This window comes from Mastacembelus armatus, chromosome 14, assembly GCF_900324485.2.
Source record: "Mastacembelus armatus chromosome 14, fMasArm1.2, whole genome shotgun sequence".
NCBI lineage: Eukaryota > Metazoa > Chordata > Actinopteri > Synbranchiformes > Mastacembelidae > Mastacembelus > Mastacembelus armatus.
Window position 1 is genome coordinate 17888726 of NC_046646.1, and position 23234 is coordinate 17911959.

The window sequence follows — 23234 nt, forward strand, 5'->3', positions numbered from 1 at the left end:
TGTGGATCTGGTGCCCACGAGGAGAATTTCAGTTTTTTTGGGGTTGAGTTTCATAACGTTATGGGTGAACCAGGATTTGATATTATGTAAGCAGGTAAGGAGGGAGGAAGATGGAGCAGCAGAGAGGTAGAGCTGGGTGTCGTCTGTGTAACAATGGAAATTGATGTTATGTTGCCTAAAGATGTTACCAAAAGGAAGGAGATAGATAATGAAGAGGAGGGGCCCCAGGACAGAGCCCTGAGGCACGCCACAACTGACAGTAGAGGGCTGGGAGTGGAAGTTCTGGAGGTGGACGGACTAGGTGCAGTCAGAAAGGTAGGAGGTGAACCATTCGAGGACCGAGCCGGCTATGCCGATGGAGGCATGGCGATGGAAGAGAATATTGTGCGAGATGGTGTCTGCTGCTAATAGGTCGTTCGTGATTTTGACCAGGGCAGTTTTAATACTGTGAAGTTGGCGGAAACCAGATTGAAAGTGTTCGTATAGACTGTTGGCGGAAAGGTGGGCATGGACCTGGTGGTGAACAACTTTTTTGAGAATTTTGAAGTGAAACGGGAGATTGGAGATAGGGTGAAAGTTGGTAGGGTCGGCAGGGTCGAGTCCAGGTTTTTTTAGAATTGGTGTGATGACGGCTGTCTTGAGGGATGGGGGTACGATGCCAGAATTGAGGGAAGTGTGAATAATGTGGGTAAGATGAGGAAGGAGAGACAGAGCTTGACGAGGTTGGGTGGTAGGGGGTCAAGTTTGCACGTTGAGGGTTTGAGGATCAGGGAAGAGATAACAGTGGTGGGTGGAATGATAAAATTCGAGAGCAGGGAAGATATTCGTAGACAGGGTAGGGTACAGTGGAGACAGTTTGCAGTATCACAGATGGGGGGAAATTGCTGGTGTGTATTTTCGATTTTTGATGAGAAAAAATCCAGGAAGTAATTGCACAAGGTGGTGGAGAGTGAGGGGAAAAGAGAAGTATCAGAAGGGTGCAATAAATTTTTGACAGTGGAGAAGAGGGAACGCGTGGAGCCGGAGGCGGATACAATAAGTGAGGTGAAGTAGTCGGATTTTGTTTGAGTAATGCTTTCCTTATATTTCAGTATTTGGTTTAGGTATAAGTCCTTGTGGGTGGATAAGCCAGTTTTTTTGAAGAGACGTTCAAGACGACAGGCTTGGGTTTTGAGAAGGCAGAGTTCGGGTGTGTACCATGGAGCAGAAGGAGACAGATCTAGTTTTGAGTGGGGCGAAGGTGTTGAGTAGATTACATAACTCGGGGTTGAAATTAGATAGCATGTCAGAGAGGGAGGGTGTATAATTAGTACATGGAAGGTTATTGAGTCGATTGGTCTGTAGGTAGGGAGCCCATGAGTGTGCCTGAGCACTGCCTCGGGAAGAATCCTATGGCGCACAGATGTAGTAGCTGAGTGGGATGGAGTCTGTTTTCCGCCAGGGCACTCGGACTAAGGCGGGGGCGGCAGGCGTTGTCAGAGGGGAGCAAGTGCGGGTGACGGCATTGAATGTCTTCGGTGGGTGTCGGGGGTTTTTGGGATACCGAAGCGGATCGATCCTGTACCTGATTAGCGGATGAAATAGTATGTAGGTCCGGAGTGGCACAGGACAGAGGTGCGAATCGATTGGAGAGGTCTAGGGAAGGACGCGGAGACCCTAGTGATGTTTTTTCCGCCCACGTACCACAACCTCGGTCCAGGAGGACCGATGACATGGTGTTGAAGAGGAGGAGGGTCGTGGACAGATTGACGGGTCCTATGGGGCAGTGTCCTGGGGAGTGAAGGTAAGTGAGGAGATCTTCCTCTTCCTCGCAACGTCCATGAAGCTGGTTAGTATAGAGTCTTTCTGTTGTAGATCATGGGAGAGGCGGCGTATTTCTTGCTTTAATTTAGTGATTTCATTGTTTGCTAGTCGGAGTTGTACATTGGCATTGTCCAAGTTGGTATTGTCAGGTAATGCTGGAGTTGAGGGCGTTGTAGGTGCCTCGCTGGTTGTGTCGATCGCCATCTTGTGGAAAATATGTTGTAAACCACTTCACACTCAAAATAACATAATACTGATTTGTAATTTCTTTTATTAATAAGTAAAATTTAATAGTAAGTATCAGAGTTTTAGTTGAAACAATGGTGGTTATGAGGTATTTTGTCTTCAGTGGTTTCTGGTTAAAGACTATTCATACCTTCTTACAGAACAAAAAATGACAGTATGTATTTTGTTCTTGTTATCTGTCACAGTGTCTTCAATGTCAGTCTTTTGTGTCTGAAAATAAAGCAAAAACAAGAAGACATGAAAATGTGTAATAGAGGGGAGATTTTCTTCAATCTAAATCTCAAATCCTACTAAGTATTCATGTCTCTCAGAAGAGGACAATGGTTTAAATTGAATAGTTTTTACACTGTGCCATAAAGAATTATTCTGTATTCCACTGACAATCGTAACAGCTGAGTCAGAGCTGATTGTATTGAACCACATATTGATGAAAGATACTATGAGGAAGTTTCATATAGAATATATTAGTATATGATTCCTAATCATGTGATGCAGCTTCCTGCCTTTCTGCTGTCTCTCAATGACAGGAAAAGCATAAATGATGAGGCTCTTATAGTACAGCTCATTTTAGGGAACTGTACACTTGATGGTATCTGAGGTGAGTTTGGTTAGAACAGTTTCCATCAGTCAGCTGTGTTATGTCTTATTATAAATTGTATTTGCTCTTTTTATATCTACTCAAAGTGATAATGGTCCCAAAAGTGAAAGCTGCTACCATATCTAATGTCACATTTGTTCGTCCTGCAAAATTTTATTTCAGTGGATTTTCCAACATCCCTCATGTTACATATTTTTTAATCTTCCTGTGTTTTGCCTATATCATGACTGTTGTTGGGAATGTCTTCCTAATGTCAGTGATTTACCTGGTCAAGACTCTTCATACTCCTAAATACATGATTGTGTTCAACCTGGCTTTAGCAGATTTGTGTGGGAGCACTGCTGCCATCCCAAAAGTATTTGAAATATTTTTGTTTGACAGGAGCGACATTGTCTATGAGGATTGTTTAAGTTATATATTTTTTGTCTATTTCTTTACAGACGTGCAGGCATGGACACTTGTCATTATGGCATATGACAGATTTATAGCAATTTGCTTCCCTTTAAGGTACCATAGTATTGTGACTAAACCAGCTATTGCTGCAATGCTGCTGTTAGTGTGGGTTGTTTTATTGAGTATAACAGCATGTACGGTTGGGCTTCTTGATCGTCTTTCTTTCTGTGGCTCTTTGGCGATTCAAAGCTTTATCTGTGGTAGGGGATTAATATTGGACCTGGCCTGTGGTGACACATCTTTAATTTCAAATATTGTTTTTTTTTGCTTTGTTTTAAATCCCTGTTTACCTCCTATATTCATAATATTGACATATGTTTGCATTGCCATAGCACTGAGCAGGGTTGCATCACGAAAGGAAAGACTAAAATCTGCAAAAACCTGCACTTCTCATCTGATTGTAGTGGCTATTTACTTTATTCCCCTTTTGTGCATCAGTTTGATTTCCGACGTTGATCGTGATGGCACGATCATAACCGGAGTTTTACCAGACATCTTACCACCTTTAATTAATCCTATTTTATACTCTTTAAAGACAGAAGAAGTGCTGAACTCTATCAAAAAACTCTGTAACAATATGCTGAGTGACATAAGTATGTCCAAAAAGGTATTCACTGCTATGCTGACAAAGTGGAAAGTGTTAAAATAGCATACAAAGGTTTAGAATGTTTTACTATTGATTTCTTACTAGCCAGTTGCAGTCATGATGTGGTGTTTTGTCATTTATTGTGTTTTGCTGCTGCAGTGGCCATGTGTTTATCTGTTGTGCAAAATGAAATCAAACATGAATCTGTTAAGTCTGCACTGCTTAAGATATCACATATTTCAGAAAAATTCATTTTTACCTTCTCATCATTCACTGTTGTTTAACAATACTTCAACACCAGAGATGTACATATATAAAATAGATGAAATATATTTAAACATATGTGGTCAACATTTAGAAATTGGTTTTGAGGCATTTTGCCTTTATCTCAGTTGGATATTGACAGGCTGCTATGAAATGCCTCCATGTGCAACTTCCATGTGCATTAACACCTAAATGACACTCCATGACAACAGTCAGCACAGGAAATAAGGTCATAGTTGAAAAATAGCACCACCATTTTACTGTGAAGAAAAGCAGTAAAATCTACTGCAGCTTTTAGAAAGTGAGACTCAAAATTGTTTAGAGCAGCAGGATTTCTTTTATCTGATTTCACCAACACTTCATGTAGCTGAGACAAGGAGAGTGACTTAAATTTAAAGCTGCAAGTGGGAACAAAATATCCAATGAAAAACCACAGTATATTAGGGCTCTGTAGCTGTAGCTGAATTTACCAAGTGCAGGAAGGTAAATCAATAAAAGTTTTTCTCAACCTATAAAGATTTAATTGATTTCTAGTCCTTTTTGGTTTCAGAAATGATTGACAGTGGAAGTAATGAATTAAATTTCAGATTCAGCATTTTTGATATTAGAATTAGATTGATTCCTCATTTCCTGAAGTGGATCCAGTTTATTTCAGAGCCCGTCTTTCTTGCCTTAACCCCAGACCTTTATTTCTCCCCCTTTCTGAATCCACACAGTTGTGCAAATGTAAACACCAACTTGTAAAGTGATTGCCTGTACATCCTGTCAAATCAATTTGTTTGTCAACAAAGCTTTTCCAAGCTGGAACCTCAGGACCTTGATTTTCTTGATTGATTGGTGTCTCTGTAATTTTGTGGAACCCAGATGCTTTCATACTTTAGTTGCTTTTCCTTTAATCTTCATTTTGAAATTGTGAAAAAAATGTTTTTTTTTAAAAAAAAAAAACTTTTTTCGCGTATTGGTATTTGAGGTGTATTGATAAGGGCATATTTTGCAAAACTGCAATGGAAACACTTTTTTCGCATTAAAAGAGTCACGTGATCACCAAAAACAGCAAAGAAGAATGAGGCAGAAAAGGAAGAAGTAGTAGAAAAATGGAGGAAATGCGACGTTTTAGCTACATAACATGTCTTAATGGAAACACTGTCATGTCAATATTGTGTTTTATCAACATTTGGAAAATAGCAAAGTTTTGCAGAAATCTGTAATGTAAATGCAGTTAGTGTGTGTTTGCAAAGCATTTCTAATTTAAAAAATTTAAATCACTTCAAATTTTCCATTTTTCAAAAGAATGTACAGTGAAAGACACATTTGAAAAATTGTATAATTGTGTATAAAAAGGTCAAATGAAATTGTTTAGTCAGAACAGGGTTGAGTTAGGCAAACAGTTGGGTTTTATAATTATACTTTAGGATTACATAAGTTACAATAAATAAATAAAATTCATTTGTCTGTGCCTGTTGCTGTTTAAGCAGCTCTCTTTACTTTGTGCAATTAATCTGCGACAGAATGTTTGATGCTATTGTGAAGAAAAGAAATTTAACCATGCTATTAGACCTGTAATGTACCCATTAGCTGCCTGTGCCACAGGAAGTTAGCAAGCTGCACCAGAAAGTGCATTTGATAAAGGTCTGTGGCGTTGGCTCTTATACTAGATACTCTCTTTAATGATTGATGGCCATTATAGAGTCCAACAGGAAGAAAGCCTGTGTTTTTATGTCCACTGTAGACTAAGACAGAGACATAGAGAAAAGAAAACTGTACTGGAATGTGTTCCCAGGCAACAGGGTCACTTCACCCCTGAAATATTTAAGGTTCATTATTATACTGAAATAAAACCTCTCCTTGTAGTTCTGTTTTTGGTCTGTACATAATCTTGAGAGATATATCTGTCTCTTTAGCTGCTAAATGTAGTACTACTGTGGTAGTATTTGACTGTGTCTGTCTGTTTAGTTCTGACATGTAGTGTCCTGTAGGTTTTCAGAGCTTTTTCTCTGAAACTGATGCTATGAGAGCAGTGCAAGTGAGCTGAGACAGCAAAGTTGCAGGTTCGACAGCTAAACAATGAGCTGAAACTAAATATAAAGCTCTGTAAAGCTGAGCTGCAGATTGAGATGGTACTTTTCATTATTTCATGTGTGTATGTTAAACATTTACAATCACCATATGACTGACTATGCTGGAAATATATTTGATGTGACAGAAAACTTTAATGATGGATACTCAACTATATTATAGAAATAAGTAGTGGAATAAGAATGTTCTCATAGCCCCATTGGTGCTACAGGTTTTTGCCACTAATGATAGAAGTAGACGCTTGTTATAGTGTCATAGAGTTAAGTGACTGCTATCAGTATGGTTAGAAATATTGCCACATCCCCAGTTATTATAGTTAATAATTATTTTGGCATGGCCATACCATAATGTGATTTTCAGATGTTCAGTTACTACACAGACCTTTTTGAAGAAGGATGCTAACATAGTTATTTGTTCAGAATGGCGTATCCTGCTACTCCCACACATGTTGTGGCTCAGAAAACACAGCAGGGCAGGAGAGACTGTCAGAGTCTGAAGAGACAGGAGAGTTTGTGTAATTCTAAGGAAATCAGATAATGACTAAATGACTATGACTACACTGTGACATTTAATATATAAACCTTTGAATTTTACTTTTATAAAATCCATATTAAAGTTTTAATTTTTAATGTGTCATATTTGCATCAAAGGATTTTATCTTCAGTTGGAAATATTTTAAATTCTTCAGAAGTTATTATGTAAAACTTCTCTAAGTAATTTGAGTAATGTGAAGGATTTAGTGGCATCTAGTGGTGAGATTACACAATGCAACCACTCATTGCTGTTTAAAAGTGTTACAAAAATGAATTTTTGATTGATTGATAAAGATTTGATTTTATGTTTCTGGTTAGCAACGGTGCTAACCAGCATATCCCTGTGACCCTGGTTAAGGAATAAGCGGGTATAGAGAATGGATGGATGGAGGTGCTTAAGACTACAAACACATCAGAGGCCTTAAAACCTGCACAGCTCATCTTTCTTTAGTGGCAGTCTTTTTTCTACCAGTTATGATGACATATACATTTGAACCTGTACATCCAAATGCCAGGATCATAAACATGTCTCTGACTTCTCTTTCCTCCAATGTTGAATCCAATTATATATGTTTTGCAAACACAGGAAATCAAATTATCAGTGAAAAAAATATTCAAAATCAAACAGCAACATAAAATCCCAAGGATGTAATGACAAAATGACCATTAGTGTATATTGTATATCTCTTTATATCTGTTTAGGATTTCATGTCCATCAAAACAAAACTATAGAGTAACAGCTATTGTAAAAATTAGAATGTGATGTAATCCAAAAATATTTTATCATGAATTTATTCCACAAAAAATTTTAACAATTTATCTTGAAATCAAATACGACTTCAAAAGAACATTTACACAATAAAACATGGTACACAAACTGGAAATAGGTTGATTGATGCTCATTAATGAAAGTGAAAAGAATTTGAACATGAAACTGAAAAACCATTGTACATTGAAGATGACATAGGGAACACACTGCATCTCCTTCCTGTACTGATGTGCCACAGTGTGAACTAAATGATAATAGAAACTTTGCTGTGGTTTGCAAACCCTCTTCTTATGCCTTATAACTTTTAGAAGAAGCAACATGTGTATATGTGATAAAGTTGTTGAAATTGGTGAGATAAGGTATGATTGACATCACTTTATAGAAAGGTTTCTTGATTTGTTTCACCTTTACTTCATGATGGTTATACCTCATCATTACAGTCTACTTAAAAACACTAATTTTGTACGTCCTACGCATTCCATAAGTGGGTTTATTGACATACCTTATGTGAAGTATTGGTATGTCTTTGTTTCTTTTCTAATATAGTTTCAGTGTTGGGAAACACAACTGTGATAGCTGTAATATGTTTGGATCATAATCTAAGAACTCCAAAATATTTGGCAGTTTTTAATCTAGCATTTATGGACTTGATTGGTAGCTGCTTTGGAGCCGAAGGTTTTTGACATTTTTCTGTTTGACCATCCCTACATCCCATATACTGACTGCTTGACATTCTTGTTCTAATTCTAATTTCTAATGCCTGTACTGAAGAAACCCATGAAACAATCATAACGGTGGAGGAAAAAGTAAGTGAACACTGGTGTTGATAGCTAGTTGAACCTCTTTTGGCAGCACTGACTTCAAGCAAGGGATTTAATTTTGGTTTGAGTCAAACCAGTACAGAAATGCTTCAGCTCAGACATTTTGGTGGGATGTCTGGTGTAAGAAGCTCTTTTTAGGTGATTCAACAGTGTCTCCATTGGGTTAAATATTTCAAGATAACTTTGTATTGCTTTCTAGCTTAAAGCAGATCAACTACTCTTGATCTTGGTCTTTAGAGATGGTTTTCATCAGTAGATGTTTCTTGTGATTATGCTCCATAACTTTTCTGCAAAATGTGATATAGCAGTGAGAATGGTGCTGCATCAATCAATATAAATTTATCTTTTTGATACCAATAGCAAAACCTTCGAATTTCGAAAAACTGATCGAATTGTGGCTGAGTTGGTCCCATTGCTCTCCAGCTTCCTAGACTATACTACTAAGATACAACCTCAGTATTATACAGTTTTAAAGCTTATGAAATATAATGTGAATAATATCAGATAATTACAGAATACAAACTATAAAATCAGATTAAACAAGGATTCATCTTTATTTTTCTAGCCAAGACAAACGTGCTCTGCAGAGCAAAAATTTTTTAGCTTAGAGGTAAAGGGCAGGGCACCCTTTAATGAGTATCCATTCTCACATTTGGGCTTTTTATGCAGAGAAAACCAACTGGAAACATCTATTAGGTTATAAATAATACGGTGTATTATCTTGTAGTATTCAACACGTTTATAAGCATCCATATAGTACAACAACTGTTGCTTTGTCCCAGAATTCGAACCTAAAATGCAAAGTGGATAACCATACCCACACCACAGACCAGTTTTTCACGAAAATCAACATCAGAACCTGGACATTTGCCACTGGACATTGAAGATAAATTAATTTTCATTGTTGCACTATACTATGTCGAGATCATGATCATCAGACACCCCCCTCCCTTGTAGGCAAATACACCCCCCTGTGTGCAGATAATTATACATTTTTATAGTGAAATAACTTCAAAACTTTAGCAAACTAGCACCTTTTTATTTGTTTGCTAATTCATCTAAGCAAAATATGTAAGAATTAGCACATTTTATCACAGAAGTTGATAATTTCCCAAAATTTGTAGAGCAGTGTTACCTGTCAAAGAAGTAGTAAATGATACCTCCTAACTCATTTCATTAATTGCACTTCACGTTTGCATATTACTGACTGCCGGTCATGATCTTGAGTGTATTGTGTGTTTTGGTGACTTGGTTGTTATAGTATGACTTTTAACACTTAAGCCAAATACAATTTTCTGTGGTCATTTGACAAATGTAAATCTAATATTCACTCTTCTTTGAACTCCATTTTTTAGCTCCATCGACATTTGTTGCTAAATGGTTTACTATGTTCACCAATTTTTTGTAAATGTATTTGTTGTGTATCGATGATACAAGGGACCTCTCTGCATTTTCACATGATTGGTTGTAATATGTCTTGTTATCGTGGAGTGGCTCACAAACAATGAACCCAGGGGAACATATGCTGGCTGTATTTGGCAGACATATAGAGGAGGGCTGTTTCTCATGGCAGCAACCTCTCTCAACAAAGTTAAAGCCTTGACAGAACCTTAAAACCAAATACTGAGAGACAAGATCAGTGCACTGTACATTAGAAAACACAGAGGCTGCTTCTCTCTATAAATCACTGTTATGGACATATTTGCTGGGGAGTTTATGGGGTTTAACATGACTTTTATACGTCCTACATATTTCATAATAAGTGGGTTTATTGGTATACCTAATATCAGTTATTATTATATCTTTCTCTTTTTTGTTTATATAATTTCAGTGTTGGGAAACACAACTGTGATGGCTGTAATATGCTTGGATCATAATCTGAGAACTCCAAAATATGTAGCAGTTTTTAATTTAGCATTTGCAGACCTGATCAGTAGCTCTGCTTTGGTGCCAAAGGTTTTTGACATTTTTCTGTTTTACCATCCCTACATCTCATATAATGACTGCTTGACATTCTTATTTTTCTGCTATGCCTGTGTTTCAATGCAGGCTCTTAATCTGGTTGCACTCTCTTATGACAGACTGATAGCTATTGTCCTCCCACTACATTATCAAGTGAAGGTGACCCACAGGTTCATGTTTTCTTTGATTGTCTCTTTCTGGCTCTTTGCCATAACAGTTATACTCATTGCAGTTGTTTTTCTGACGAGATATTCCTGCTATAAATCTGTGGTGATTAACAGCTATTTCTGTGATTACAGTATGATATACCAGCTAATCTGTGAAGACAAGACTCCCAGTTTTGTTATTGGTTATTTCTTACCTGTTCTTATTCTTTGGATTCCACTGATATTTATCTTGTTAAGTTATTCATGTATTGGCTATGCATTGTCTAAAGTAGCCACAGTTCAGGAAAGAGTGAAGGCCTTTAAAACCTGCACAGCTCATCTTTCTTTAGTGGCATTTTTTTTTCTCCCAGTATTAATCTCACTCACTATAAGTGAAATTATACATCCAAATGCTAAAATTATAAGCATGTCTCTGACTTCTGTCTTTCCTCCCATGTTGAATCCAATTATATATGTTTTGCAAACACAGGAAATCAAATTATCAGTGAAAAAAATACTAAAAATCAGATAGCAGCACAAAATCACAGTGAAGAAAGAAATGATAAAACTAATATTTGTGTATATTGTATATGTGTATATATTTATTTAGGATGTCGTCCATCAAAGCAAAATCAACAGCTATTTTTTTAAATATATGATTTGCTAATATTACAGAAATTATTTTGAATGTATAATAATTTATCTTTAAACCAAATAAGAATTTTAAATAACATTTCTAAAATAATATAATTGTAATGAATATGTAACTTTGGTACACATACTGGAAATAGGTTGATTGATGCTCATTGTTAATGAAAGGTTAAAAGAATTTGAACATGAAATTGAAAAACTATTGTACACTGACGATGACACAGGCAAAACATTTTCTACCTGTATTAATGTGTCACAGTGTGAACTAAACAAATAGAAACATTTTGTTTATTTGGGTGCACAGACCCTCTTCTTTCTGCTCTTTTAAACCTGAGTGAAATCTTGCATGTGTACGAATGGCTGATGCAGCGGACCTTTTTTCAGCACTGTAGCCAGAAATGTGATTTTGGAGTTTTTACTTCCTGTTTTAATCATTGAAAAAAGGCTTTTCAATTGTGCCAGTGGCAGGTCAAAATTCAGACAAACATAAAAAAAACCTTTCCTAACTCAAGTTTGGCCTTAAAATCTTTTCACAATTACCCAATGTCGACATTCTTTAAGTGACAAAAAATACTGGTAGATAGTTGTGTATTAAAAAGGGTAGTATTTAAAAGTAAACTATCAGAATAAACATATTATAGAAGCAGCAATAGGCGTTTGTGTGACAAAGTTGTTGAAATTGGTCAGATAATATATATGTGTTTATTTTAAAGTTTCTTGTTTTGTTTCCCCTTAATCCCCTTATGAGTGTTATACCTCATACATAAAAATACCACTTTTGTATAAGTGTGTTTATTGACATACCTACTATGAAGTATTAGTACACATTTCCCTTTTTATATACGCTACTCACAAAAAGTTAGGGATATTCGACTTTCAGGTGAAATTTATGGAACATGTAAAAAGTTCATACTACAGTGATATTATATCATGAAAGTAGGGTATTTAAGTAGAAGTATGCAATGGTAATTTCTTCATCTCAAACAATTTATTGAAACAAAAGCTAACAACAGTGGTGGGTATACCACAACAAAAAATGTCTGTCTCAATAACTTGTCAATTGTTAGGTGTCGTCTTGGTCTCATGATGTCAAAATGTGAACAGCATGATGAAGAGGACTGTTTAAATACGAACTGTCATTGAACCAGAACATTTAGTGGTCGATGGTCACGGATCAGACACTCGTTGTGATTTTGGTGGTTTTGTGGTTAATCACCTTGTTAGAGAACACCATGTTATGCAATAAGTACTGAAACATTGAACAGTTGGACATGTGCATTCAAAAGTTTAGAGAAGGTCAAATTAAGTTCAGCTGTAAAGGTTATAGTGCATTTTAGGTGCATTCTGAAATTCTGGAAAAGTCAAATATCCCTAACTTTTTGTGAGAAGTGTATATATACTGTATATTTTTGATTTTTATTTTACTTACATCTTGCTACTTCTACACTCTGCCGTGTACTGTACTTCCTGTTGCAACAACGCAATTTTCCCATTGTGGGACAAATAAAGGTTTTCTTATCTTATGTTATCTTAACTGGTTTGTGTTAACAGGTTTCATAGATAGATACAGCTGAGTGTCATCTGCATAGCAGTGGTAATTAATATAATGTTTCTTAATAACATTGCCTAAAGGTAGCATGTATGGGGTGAACAGAATCAGTCCTAGCCTTGTGTAACTCCATAACTAACTTTTGTGCATGTGGAAGGTTCATCATGGACATGAACAAACTGGAATCTGTCTGATAAATAGGATTGGAACCATTTTAATGCTGTTCTTCTGATACCATTATGCGGGTCTTTGTCTTCTCAGGTAAATCACATGATTATTCATTATTAGGCACAGCTTCCTGCATATGTCATTTCAACTCAAAAAAGTGTCTTAGAAAGCAAATACTCTAATCTACAAGATCAAGTTCTCAAAGGTCTTGTGAACCAATGTTCTGTATGTGTTTTATGTCCTTATTTCAGTTTTTCACTAACCATGAATGAATGAATAAACTGTGTTTTCTCAAGAACATAATCATGTATACAGTGGGTACAGAAAGTGTCAAGGCGGTGTGCGTGCGTATCAGCGAAGAAGCAGGAACCCACGAGCAGATGCCAAACAGAACAGAGTTTATTGTGCTGAGGAACTGAAACGGGGCGGTGGCCCCTGATGAGTCGCCCGATGGCAGTCGGTCGAGGCGGGGATCTCCACAGGTGGCGAGACGAGGCTGGAAAACCTGGAGAGGAGGTAAGTCGTTAGACTGGGAATTGCCAAGCCGTCAAAACAATAATCGGTTGTTTAGCTACCGGGAAAGTCTGACAACGAACTGGCGATCTGACCGGAGGGAACCAGGCTTCTTATTGTCGGAAGGTAATTGCTGATTGGAGAGTCGTCTCGCCTCGCGCACCTGTGAACAATAAGCCCTGAGAGGGAAAAGGGCTGGAGGAAAGGAGAGGGTAGGAGTAGTAGTGAAAAAATAAAAACAGGAAGGGAGTCCCGCCGCCTCATGACAGGACCCCCCCCCCACGGGCGCCACCCGGCGTCCCCCAGGCCCTACCGGATGGCGGCGGAGGAACGCCCGCACCATGTCCCGATCCAGGATGTCGGAATGGGCCACCCAACTACGTTCTTCCGGACCGTAACCCTCCCAGTCCACCAGAAACTGAAGACCTCTACCACGCCGGCGGACGTCCAGGAGCCGGCGGACGGTGAAGACTGGAGAGTCGTCGATAAGGCGAGGGGGCGGAGGGGCAACAGCCGGGGCCTGTAGGTTGCAGGAGGAGACTGGTTTCACCTGGGAGACGTGGAACACCGGGTGTATCCTCATGGTGGAGGGCAGGACCAGGCCGACAGCCACGGGGTTGACCAGATGGGAGATCCGAAAAGGCCCGATGAACCGGGGGGCCAGCTTCTTGGCGTCCGAGCGGAGGGGGATGTCCCGTGTAGACAGCCAGACAGACTGGCCGACCTGATAGGCTGGGGCAGGAATCCTCCGCCGGTCTGCCAGACGTTTATTCTGTGCTGAGGAACGTCGAAGTGCCGCCTGCGCCTGGCCCCAGACGCGTTTACAGCGCCGGAGATGGTGCTGCACGGACGGCACGGCGACCTCTGCCTCTTGGGAAGGAAAGAGCGGAGGCAAGAAGCCGATGGAGGCTTCAAAAGGGGTCATCCCAGTGGCAGAGGACCACTGGGAATTGTGGGCATACTCAATCCAGGACAGGAAGGAGGACCAGGAGGATGGGTTCGTTGCCGCTAGGCACCGAAGTGTAGCCTCGAGCTCCTGGTTGGCCCGTTCACACTGACCATTGGATTGTGGGTGGAAGCCGGAGGAAAGGCTTACCGAAGCTCCCAGTGCTCTACAGAAAGCCTTCCAGACCCTGGAGGTGAACTGGGGACCTCGGTCGGAGACTATGTCCAGAGGGATTCCGTGTAGGCGGAAGACATGATCGGTCAGGAGCCGTGCCGTCTCCAGTGCAGTAGGGAGCTTGGTGAGAGGGACGAAATGCACAGCCTTTGAAAACCGGTCAATGATAGTGAGGATGGTGGTGTTACCTTCAGATGGAGGGAGGCCGGTGACGAAGTCCAGGGCAATGTGCGACCATGGCCGAGAGGGGACTGGCAGCGGGTGTATAGTGGGTACGGAAAGTATTCAGACCCCTTTAAATTTTTCACTCTTTGTGTCATTGCAGCCATTTGCCAAAATCAAAAAAGTTCATTTTATTTCTCATTAATGTACACTCAGCACCCCATCTTGACAGAAAAAAACAGAAATGTAGAAATTTTTGCAAATTTATTAAAAAAGAAAAACTGAAATATCACATGGTCATAAGTATTCAGACCCTTTGCAGAGTGACATTCATATTTAACTCACATGCTGTCCATTTCTTCTGATCCTCCTTGAGATGGTTCTGCTCCTTCATTGGAGTCCAGCTGTGTTTAATTAAACTGATTGGACTTGATTAGGAAAGGCACACACCTGTCTATATAAGACCTTACAGCTCACAGTGCATGACAGAGCAAATGAGAATCATGAGGTCGAAGGAACTGCCCAAGGAGCTCAGAGACAGAATTGTGGCAAGGCACAGATCTGGCCAAGGTTACAAAAGAATTTCTGCAGCACTCAAGGTTCCTAAGAGCACAGTGGCCTCCATAATCCTCAAATGGAAAACGTTTGGGACGACCAGAACTCTTCCTAGACCTGGCCGTCCAGCCAAACTGAGCAATCGTGGGAGAAGAGCCTTGGTGAGAGAGGTAAAGAAGAACCCAAAGATCACTGTGGCTGAGCTCCAGAGATGCAGTAGGGATGTAGGGATGGGAGAAAGTTCCACAGAGTCAACTATCACTGCAGCCCTCCACCAGTCGGGGCTTTATGGCAGAGTGGCCGGATGGAAGCCTCTCCTCAGTGCAAGACACATGAAAGCCCACATAGAGTTTGCCAAAAAACACATGAAGGACTCCCAGACCATGAGAAATAAGATTCTCTGGTCTGATGAGACCAAGATTGAACTTTTTGGCGTTAATTCTAAGCGGTATGTGTGGAGAAAACCAGGCACTGCTCATCCCCTGTCCAATACAATCCCTATAGTGAAACATGGTGGTGGGAGCATCATGTTGTGGGGGTGTTTTTCAGCTGCAGGGACAGGACGATTGGTTGCAATTGAAAGAAAGATGAATGCGGCCAAGTACAGAGATATCCTGGAAGAAAACCTCCTCCAGAGTGCTCAGGACCTCAGACTGGGCCGAAGGTTCATCTTTCAACAGGACAGTGACCCTAAGCACACAGCTAAAATGACAAAGGAGTGGCTTCGGAACAACTCTGTGACCATTCTTGACTGGCCCAGCCAGAGCCCTGACCTAAACCCAATTGAGCATCTCTGGAGAGACCTGAAAATGGCTGTCCACCAACGTTCACCATCCAGCCTGACAGAACTGGAGAGGATCTGCAAGGAAGAATGGCAGAGGATCCCCAAATCCAGGTGTGAAAAACTTGCTGCATCCTTCCCAAGAAGACTTATGGCTGTACTAGCTCAAAAGGGTGCTTCTACTCAATACTGAGCACAGGGTCTGAATACTTATGACCATGTGATATTTCAGTTTTTCTTTTTTAATAAATTTGCAAAAATTTCTACATATCTGTTTTTTTCTGTCAAGATGGGGTGCTGAGTGTACATTCATGAGAAATAAAATGAACTTTTTTGATTTTGGCAAATAGCTGCAATGACACAAAGAGTGAAAAATTTAAAGGGGTCTGAATACTTTCCGTACCCACTGTAGTAAGCCCGCCGCCCTCTGGTGGGAAGTCTTGCTCCGGGCGCACGTAGAGCAGGATGTCACGAATCCCCGGACGTCGGCGTCCATGGCCGGCCACCAAAACCGCCTTCGAAGGATGTTGCGACTCCGCGTCACCCCTGGGTGACAGGCGATTCTGGAGGAGTGGGCCCACTGCAACACCTGCGGACGCACAGAGGACGGAACGAAAAGACAGTTAGAAGGGCCCCCACCCGGGTCTGGTTCCCGGGTCTGCGCCTCCCGAACCTGGGCCTCCACATCCCAGGTTAAGGCGGCGACGATTCTCTGAGCCGGGAGGATGGTCTCGGCGGGGACCTCCTTCGGGACCTGGGGTAGTTGGCGCGAGAGGGCGTCTGGCTTTTGGTTGCGGGAGCCCGGCCGGTAGGTGACCGAGAAATTAAACCGACTAAAGAATAAGGCCCAGCGTGCCTGTCGGGAGTTGAGCCTCTTGGCAGACTGAAGATACTCCAGGTTCTTGTGGTCTGTCCAGACCAGGAAAGGTTGTTTGGCTCCCTCCAACCATTGTCTCCATTCCTCCAACGCCAACTTTATTGCCAGCAGCTCACGATTGCCCACATCATAGTTCTGTTCCGCGGGTGACAAGCGTTTGGACATAAAGGCGCAGGGGTGCATCTTGTGATCCTCCTCGGAGCGTTGGGAGAGGACCGCCCCGACCCCTACATCGGAGGCATCCACCTCGACAATGAATTGCCGCCGGGGGTCCGGTTGGATCAGGATTGGGGCGGATGTGAAGCGGAGCTTAAGGGCATGGAAAGCCGTCTCTGCTTGCGGGGTCCAGCCAAAAGGGATCTTGGTGGAGGTGAGAAGGGTGAGAGGCTGAGCCAGGGTGCTGTAATTCCTTATGAAACGGCGGTAGAAATTAGCGAACCCCAGGAAGCGCTGGAGCTCCCGCCGGTTCCTGGGTCGCGGCCAGTTTACTACCGCCGCAATCTTACAGGGGTCTGGTCGGAGCCTTCCTGCCTCGATGATAAAACCGAGAAATGTGATCTCCGAGCAGTGGAAGTCACATTTCTCAGCCTTCACAAAGAGCCGATTCTCGAGGAGGCGCTGGAGAACGAGGCAGACATGGCGACGGTGTTCGGTCAGTGAACGGGAAAAAATAAGGATGTCGTCTAGGTAAACAAAAACAAACTGATGCAGGTAATCCCTTAGCACGTTATTGATTAGAGATTGGAAAACGGCCGGGGCATTAGTTAAACCGAATGGCATAACCAGGTACTCGAAATGCCCGAGTGGCGTCTTAAACGCCATTTTCCATTCATCTCCCTCCCGTATTCGGACTAGATGGTAGGCGTTTCGTAAATCTAATTTGGAGAACACTACTGCCCCCTGCAGGACCTCAAAAGCTGAAGTGAGCAGCGGCAGGGGATAGCGGTTCTTAACGGTGATCTCGTTGACCTTACGGAAATCTATGCAGGGACGAAGGGTCTTATCTTTCTTTTCAACAAAGAAGAACCCTGAGCCGAGTGGAGAGGAGGAGGGTCGGATAAGACCCGCCGCTAGGGAGTCTCGAATATACTTTTCCATCGCCTCTCTCTCGGGGCGAGACAGACTGTACAATCTGCTCGAAGGCAGGGGAGCCCCCGGGAGGAGGTCGATGGCGCAATCATATGGCCGATGTGGAGGAAGGGAAACGGCCCTATCCCTGCTAAACACCTCTGCCAGATCGTGATAACAACCTGGTACGCCGGAGAGGTCCGGAGATGGCTCACTAGCGACCCCTGTGGGCCCGGCGGGGAACTGCGCGGATCGGAGGCAGGTGGCATGGCAGAGGGTGCTCCACCCCGTGATCTTATTTTGTTCCCAATCTATGTGTGGGTTATGCTGTTTTAACCACGGGTGACCTAAAACTAGTGGTGACACGGGAGACGGGATGAGCTTGAAACTAATCTCCTCTCTGTGGTTGCCCGACAGGAGCAGGGGAAGGCGCGCAGTTGAGTGAGTGACCCGTGCCAATGGCCGCCCATCCAGCGCCTCTACCTGGACCGGCATCGAGAGGGGTTGCTGCGGTATGCCCAATTGGTCAGCCAATCCCGTGTCTAAAAAATTATCCTCAGCTCCAGAGTCAATCAGAGCCGAGATGGAATGAGTCCGGGTTCCAATCGTGACTACTGCTGGTAATAGCAAACGGGAATTACAAGTGGGGCTCTTAAGTGGGCTCGCCATTATCCCCACGCCTACTGGCGAGCCGGTGCTTTTGGGGCGCCCGGGCAACTAGGGCAGTTGGCGACGAGATGATCTTTCAAGCCACAGTACAGGCAACATCCCTGGCGGAGACGCCGCTGCCGCTCAGCACGGCTAAGTCTGCCGCGACCCAGCTGCATCGGTTCCTCTGGTTCCGCAGGGCAGGTTATCAGGGAAGGCGTGACCGCTGCTGGGGTCTCGGAGCCGTGGGTGCCGGTGCGCCTCCGTCTCCATCCCGGCTCCCCCTCTCTCTCTCTCCGTCGTTCCCGCAGCTGGTTGTCCAGGGTAACGGTAAGGGATACCAGAGCACTGAGGGAGGGCTCCTCACTTCGCCCCACCAACAGGTCCTTGATGTCTCCGTTTAGTCCCTGAACATAAACCCCCATTAGCTCTCTATTTCCCCAGTTCACGGCCGAAGCCAAAGTATTAAACTCTATAGCATATTCTACCACCCGCCGTGCTCCCTGGCGGAGAGCCAGCAGTCTCTTAACCGCTGTCCCTGCATGGTCTGCGTAGTCAAAAATCTGGCAGAAGGAGGTTAAAAACTGTTCAAAAGTCTGAGTCTCTGAGGGGCGAGCGGTGAGTTCCGCCTGGGCCCACGTAAGAGCCTCCTCCCTTAATAATCCAGAAAAATAAAGTAACTTGGACTGGTCAGTGGTGAAGCTAGTGGGACGAGCCTTGAACACATTCGTGCATTGAAAAATAAAATTGCGGCACTTATCTGGGTCGCCTGAGAAAGGAGAGGGATCTGGTACAGGCGTGTCCCGCGGGGGGCCCGGGAGGACTGCAGCACTGGACCGGCTTGAACTTGAGGTGTCGGCCTCCGGCTGAAGGGCCGGAGGGTTCAGGCGAGCGGTCAGAGCGCACATCTGTTCCGTCACTTGCGCCATGTGTTGAAGGAGCTGATGATTCGTCTCCATTACCGCTCGTAGGGCCCGGTCGTGTTCGCCCAGAAGTGCCCCCTGGCGCCGGAGTGCCTGCTGCAGGTCCGAAGCCAGAGAAAATGGTTCTGGCTTGGTATCCGCTGGGTCCATCATGGCCAGTTCGTTCTGTCAGGGCGGTGTGCGTGCGTATCAGCGAAGAAGCAGGAACCCACGAGCAGATGCCAAACAGAACAGAGTTTATTGTGCTGAGGAACTGAAACGGGGCGGTGGCCCCTGATGAGTCGCCCGATGGCAGTCGGTCGAGGCGGGGATCTCCACAGGTGGCGAGACGAGGCTGGAAAACCTGGAGAGGAGGTAAGTCGTTAGACTGGGAATTGCCAAGCCGTCAAAACAATAATCGGTTGTTTAGCTACCGGGAAAGTCTGACAACGAACTGGCGATCTGACCGGAGGGAACCAGGCTTCTTATTGTCGGAAGGTGATTGCTGATTGGAGAGTCATCTTGCCTCGCGCACCTGTGAACAATAAGCCCTGAGAGGGAAAAGGGCTGGAGGAAAGGAGAGGGTAGGAGTAGTAGTGAAAAAATAAAAACAGGAAGGGAGTCCCGCCGCCTCATGACAGAAAGTATTCAGACCCCTTTAAATTTTTCACTCTTTGTGTCATTGCAGCCATTTGCCAAAGTTCATTTTATTTCTCATTAATGTACACTCAGCACCCCATCTTGACAGAAAAAAACAGAAATGTAGAAATTTTAGCAAATTTATTAAAAAAGAAAAACTGAAATATCACATGGTCATAAGTATTCAGACCCTGTGCTCAGTATTGAGTAGAAGCACCCTTTTGAGCTAGTACAGCCATGAGTCTTCTTGGGAATGATGCAACAAGTTTTTCACACCTGGATTTGGGGATCCTCTGCCATTCTTCCTTGCAGATCCTCTCCAGTTCTGTCAGGTTGGATGGTGAACGTTGGTGGACAGCCATTTTCAGGTCTCTCCAGAGATGCTCAGTTGGGTTTAGGTCAGGGCTCTGGCTGGGCCAGTCAAGAACGGTCACAGAGTTGTTCCGAAGCCACTCGTTTGTTATTTTAGCTGTGTGCTTAGGGTCATTGTCCTGTTGAAAGGTGAACCTTCAGCCCAGTCTGAGTCCTGAGCAGTCCTGAGCACTCTGGAAGAGGTTTTCTTCCAGGATATCTCTGTACTTGGCCGCATTCATCTTTACTTCAATTGCAACCAGTCGTCCTGTCCCTGCAGCTGAAAAACACCCCCACAACATGATGCTCCCACCACCATGTTTCACTGTAGGGATTGTATTGAGCAGGTGATGAGCAGTGCCTGGTTTTCTCCACACATACCGCTTAGAATTAACGCCAAAAAGTTCAATCTTGGTCTCATCAGACCAGAGAATCTTATTTCTCATAGTCTGAGAGTCCTTCATGTGTTTTTTGGCAAACTCTATGTGGGCTTTCATGTGTCTTGCACTGAGGAGAGGCTTCCGTCGGGCCTCTCTGCCATAAAGCCCCGACTGGTGGAGGGCTGCAGTGATAGTTGACTTTGTGGAACTTTCTCCCATCTCCCTACTGCATCTCTGGAGCTCAGCCACAGTGATCTTTGGGTTCTTCTTTACCTCTCTCACCAAGGCTCTTCTCCCACGATTGCTCAGTTTGGCTGGACGGCCAGGTCTAGGAAGAGTTCTGGTCGTCCCAAACTTTTTCCATTTGAGGATTATGGAGGCCACTGTGCTCTTAGGAACCTTGAGTGCTGCAGAAATTCTTTTGTAACCTTGGCCAGATCTGTGACTTGCCACAATTCTGTCTCTGAGCTCCTTGGGCAATTCATTCAACCTCATGATTCTCATTTGCTCTGACATGCACTGTGAGCTGTAAGGTCTTATATAGACAGGTGTGTGCCTTTCCTAATCAAGTCCAATCAGTTTAATTAAACACAGCTGGACTCCAATGAAGGAGCAGAACCATCTCAAGGAGGATCAGAAGAAATGGACAGCATGTGAGTCAAATATGAGTGTCACTGCAATGGGTCTGAATACTTATGACCATGTGATATTTCAGTTTTTCTTTTTTAATAAATTTGCAAAAATTTCTACATTTCTGGTTTTTTTCTGTCAAGATGGGGTGCTGAGTGTACATTAGTGAGAAATAAAATGAACTTTTTTGATTTTGGCAAATGGCTGCAATGACACAAAGAGTGAAAAATTTAAAGGGGTCTGAATACTTTCCGTACCCACTGTAAACTTGCTGCTCACATATTATTGCAGCCCAGTTTGTGCTGATTACAGTGTTATCAGACTTTAGCCATTATTATATTTAAAAGCAACTGAAAAAAGCACAAATGTCAGGAAATGTCAAAACTTGTCCAGGGCCCTAAAACACCCTTAGATCCCAGAGGGTTTATGTTTTTCTCTTAATATTTGGTTAAATCTTTTTAATGTACTTATTGCTTTCAGACTTTAGTTGTGTTTCCTGTAACTTTCGAATTGAAAGTGTGAAAAAAAAAAAATCGGAAAAAAGTTTTTGCACTTATGTGAGGTGGTATTCCTGGTGTATTGAAGAGAGCATATTTTGCAAAACTACAATGGAAACACTTTTTTGCATTAAAAGAGACATGATAACCAAACAGCAAAGAGGAAGAAGGAAGAAAATGATCAAGTAGTAGAAGTAGAAAAATGTTTTCATGTTTCTCCTTCTGTGGGTCTTCAGTAATAGAAAGCTTTTAATGTAAACATCTTCTAGTCTGTAATGATTCATCTTTAAACAGGAAGATGGCATATGTTGTCTTAATTGTAATTGTATTTTCTCCTTCTGTTTTGATAGCAGCATCATATGTTTGTGTTTTCATTGCACTTAGCAAACTTACATCAGGAAAGAAATGATTCAATGCATTGAAAACTTGGACTACCTGAATCTTGTGGCTATTGCATTTTTACCACTCTTAGTCACCAACATAAGTATATTGACCGCCAACATCCATCCTAATGACCGGACCATAAACTCAGCTGTGTCAATCACAATACTATCTTTGCTCAGTCCTATTATATACTCAATAAAAACAAAAGAAATTCTGAGCTCAATCAAGAGACTTTGTAAAAACCATCGGCTGATCAACATAACTTTCTCCACCAAGGTGACCTCTATATTCACTGCAAAGCAGAGTGTTAAATAATAATAATAATAATGATAATTAATTAATTATTAAAAAAAAACAGACTGCATTAAAACAACAATAACAGCAATACATTAACAGAGGGCCAAAATGTGAAGGCAAAGATGTAGAGTATCTAAGAAGTGGACGATGTATAGTTTAAAGTGGACTGGAACACAGAAACCCAGAGGTACAGAGCAACAATATGAAACAATATGTTACAAGCAGAGGGTAGTAGAACATCACAGGCTAGAGGACAACAGATCACAAGTTGCGAGAGTTAGGTGGAAAACGCTAGACTGAACAGATAAGTTTTAAGTGAAGATTTAAAAGTTGATAAGTTCGGAGATGTCCGGATGCCATAAGGGAGAATGATCCAAAGACACATATGTAGTAGATCAGTGATGTATGGTGAGGCTAGAGAGTGGAGGGCTTTGTAGGTGAGAAGGAGGATTTTATAGTTTATACGGAAGGATGCGGGGAGCCAGTGAAGTTGTTTAAGGACAGGGGCGATATGATGTGAGGTTGGAGTTCTGGTGATGATTCGGGCAGCAGAATTCTGAACAAGTTGGAGTTTGTGAAGTGATTTGAGAGGTAGACCAGTGAGGAGTGAGTTACAGTAATCCAAGTGAGAGGTGACAAAGGCATTAACGAATATGGCTGTGCTATCGGTGGTGAGTGAAGAACGGATGCGATCAATGTTACGAAGATGGGAGTAGGCCGACCGGGTAGTGGTATTGATATGCTGAGTGAAGGAGAGAGTACGGTCTAGGATGACACACAGACTGTTAACTTGGGGGGAGAGAAG

At 42.4% G+C, this 23234-nt stretch overlaps 1 protein-coding gene across 1 annotated transcript; it reads left to right on the forward strand.

The window, feature by feature from the left end:
- Positions 1-9841: 9841 nt before the first annotated feature.
- Positions 9842-10789, forward strand: LOC113143383 (olfactory receptor 6C4-like). Its single transcript, XM_026328972.1, has one exon. The coding sequence runs from the start codon at positions 9842-9844 to the stop codon at positions 10787-10789; it is 948 nt and encodes a 315-aa protein (XP_026184757.1).
- Positions 10790-23234: the final 12445 nt, after the last annotated feature.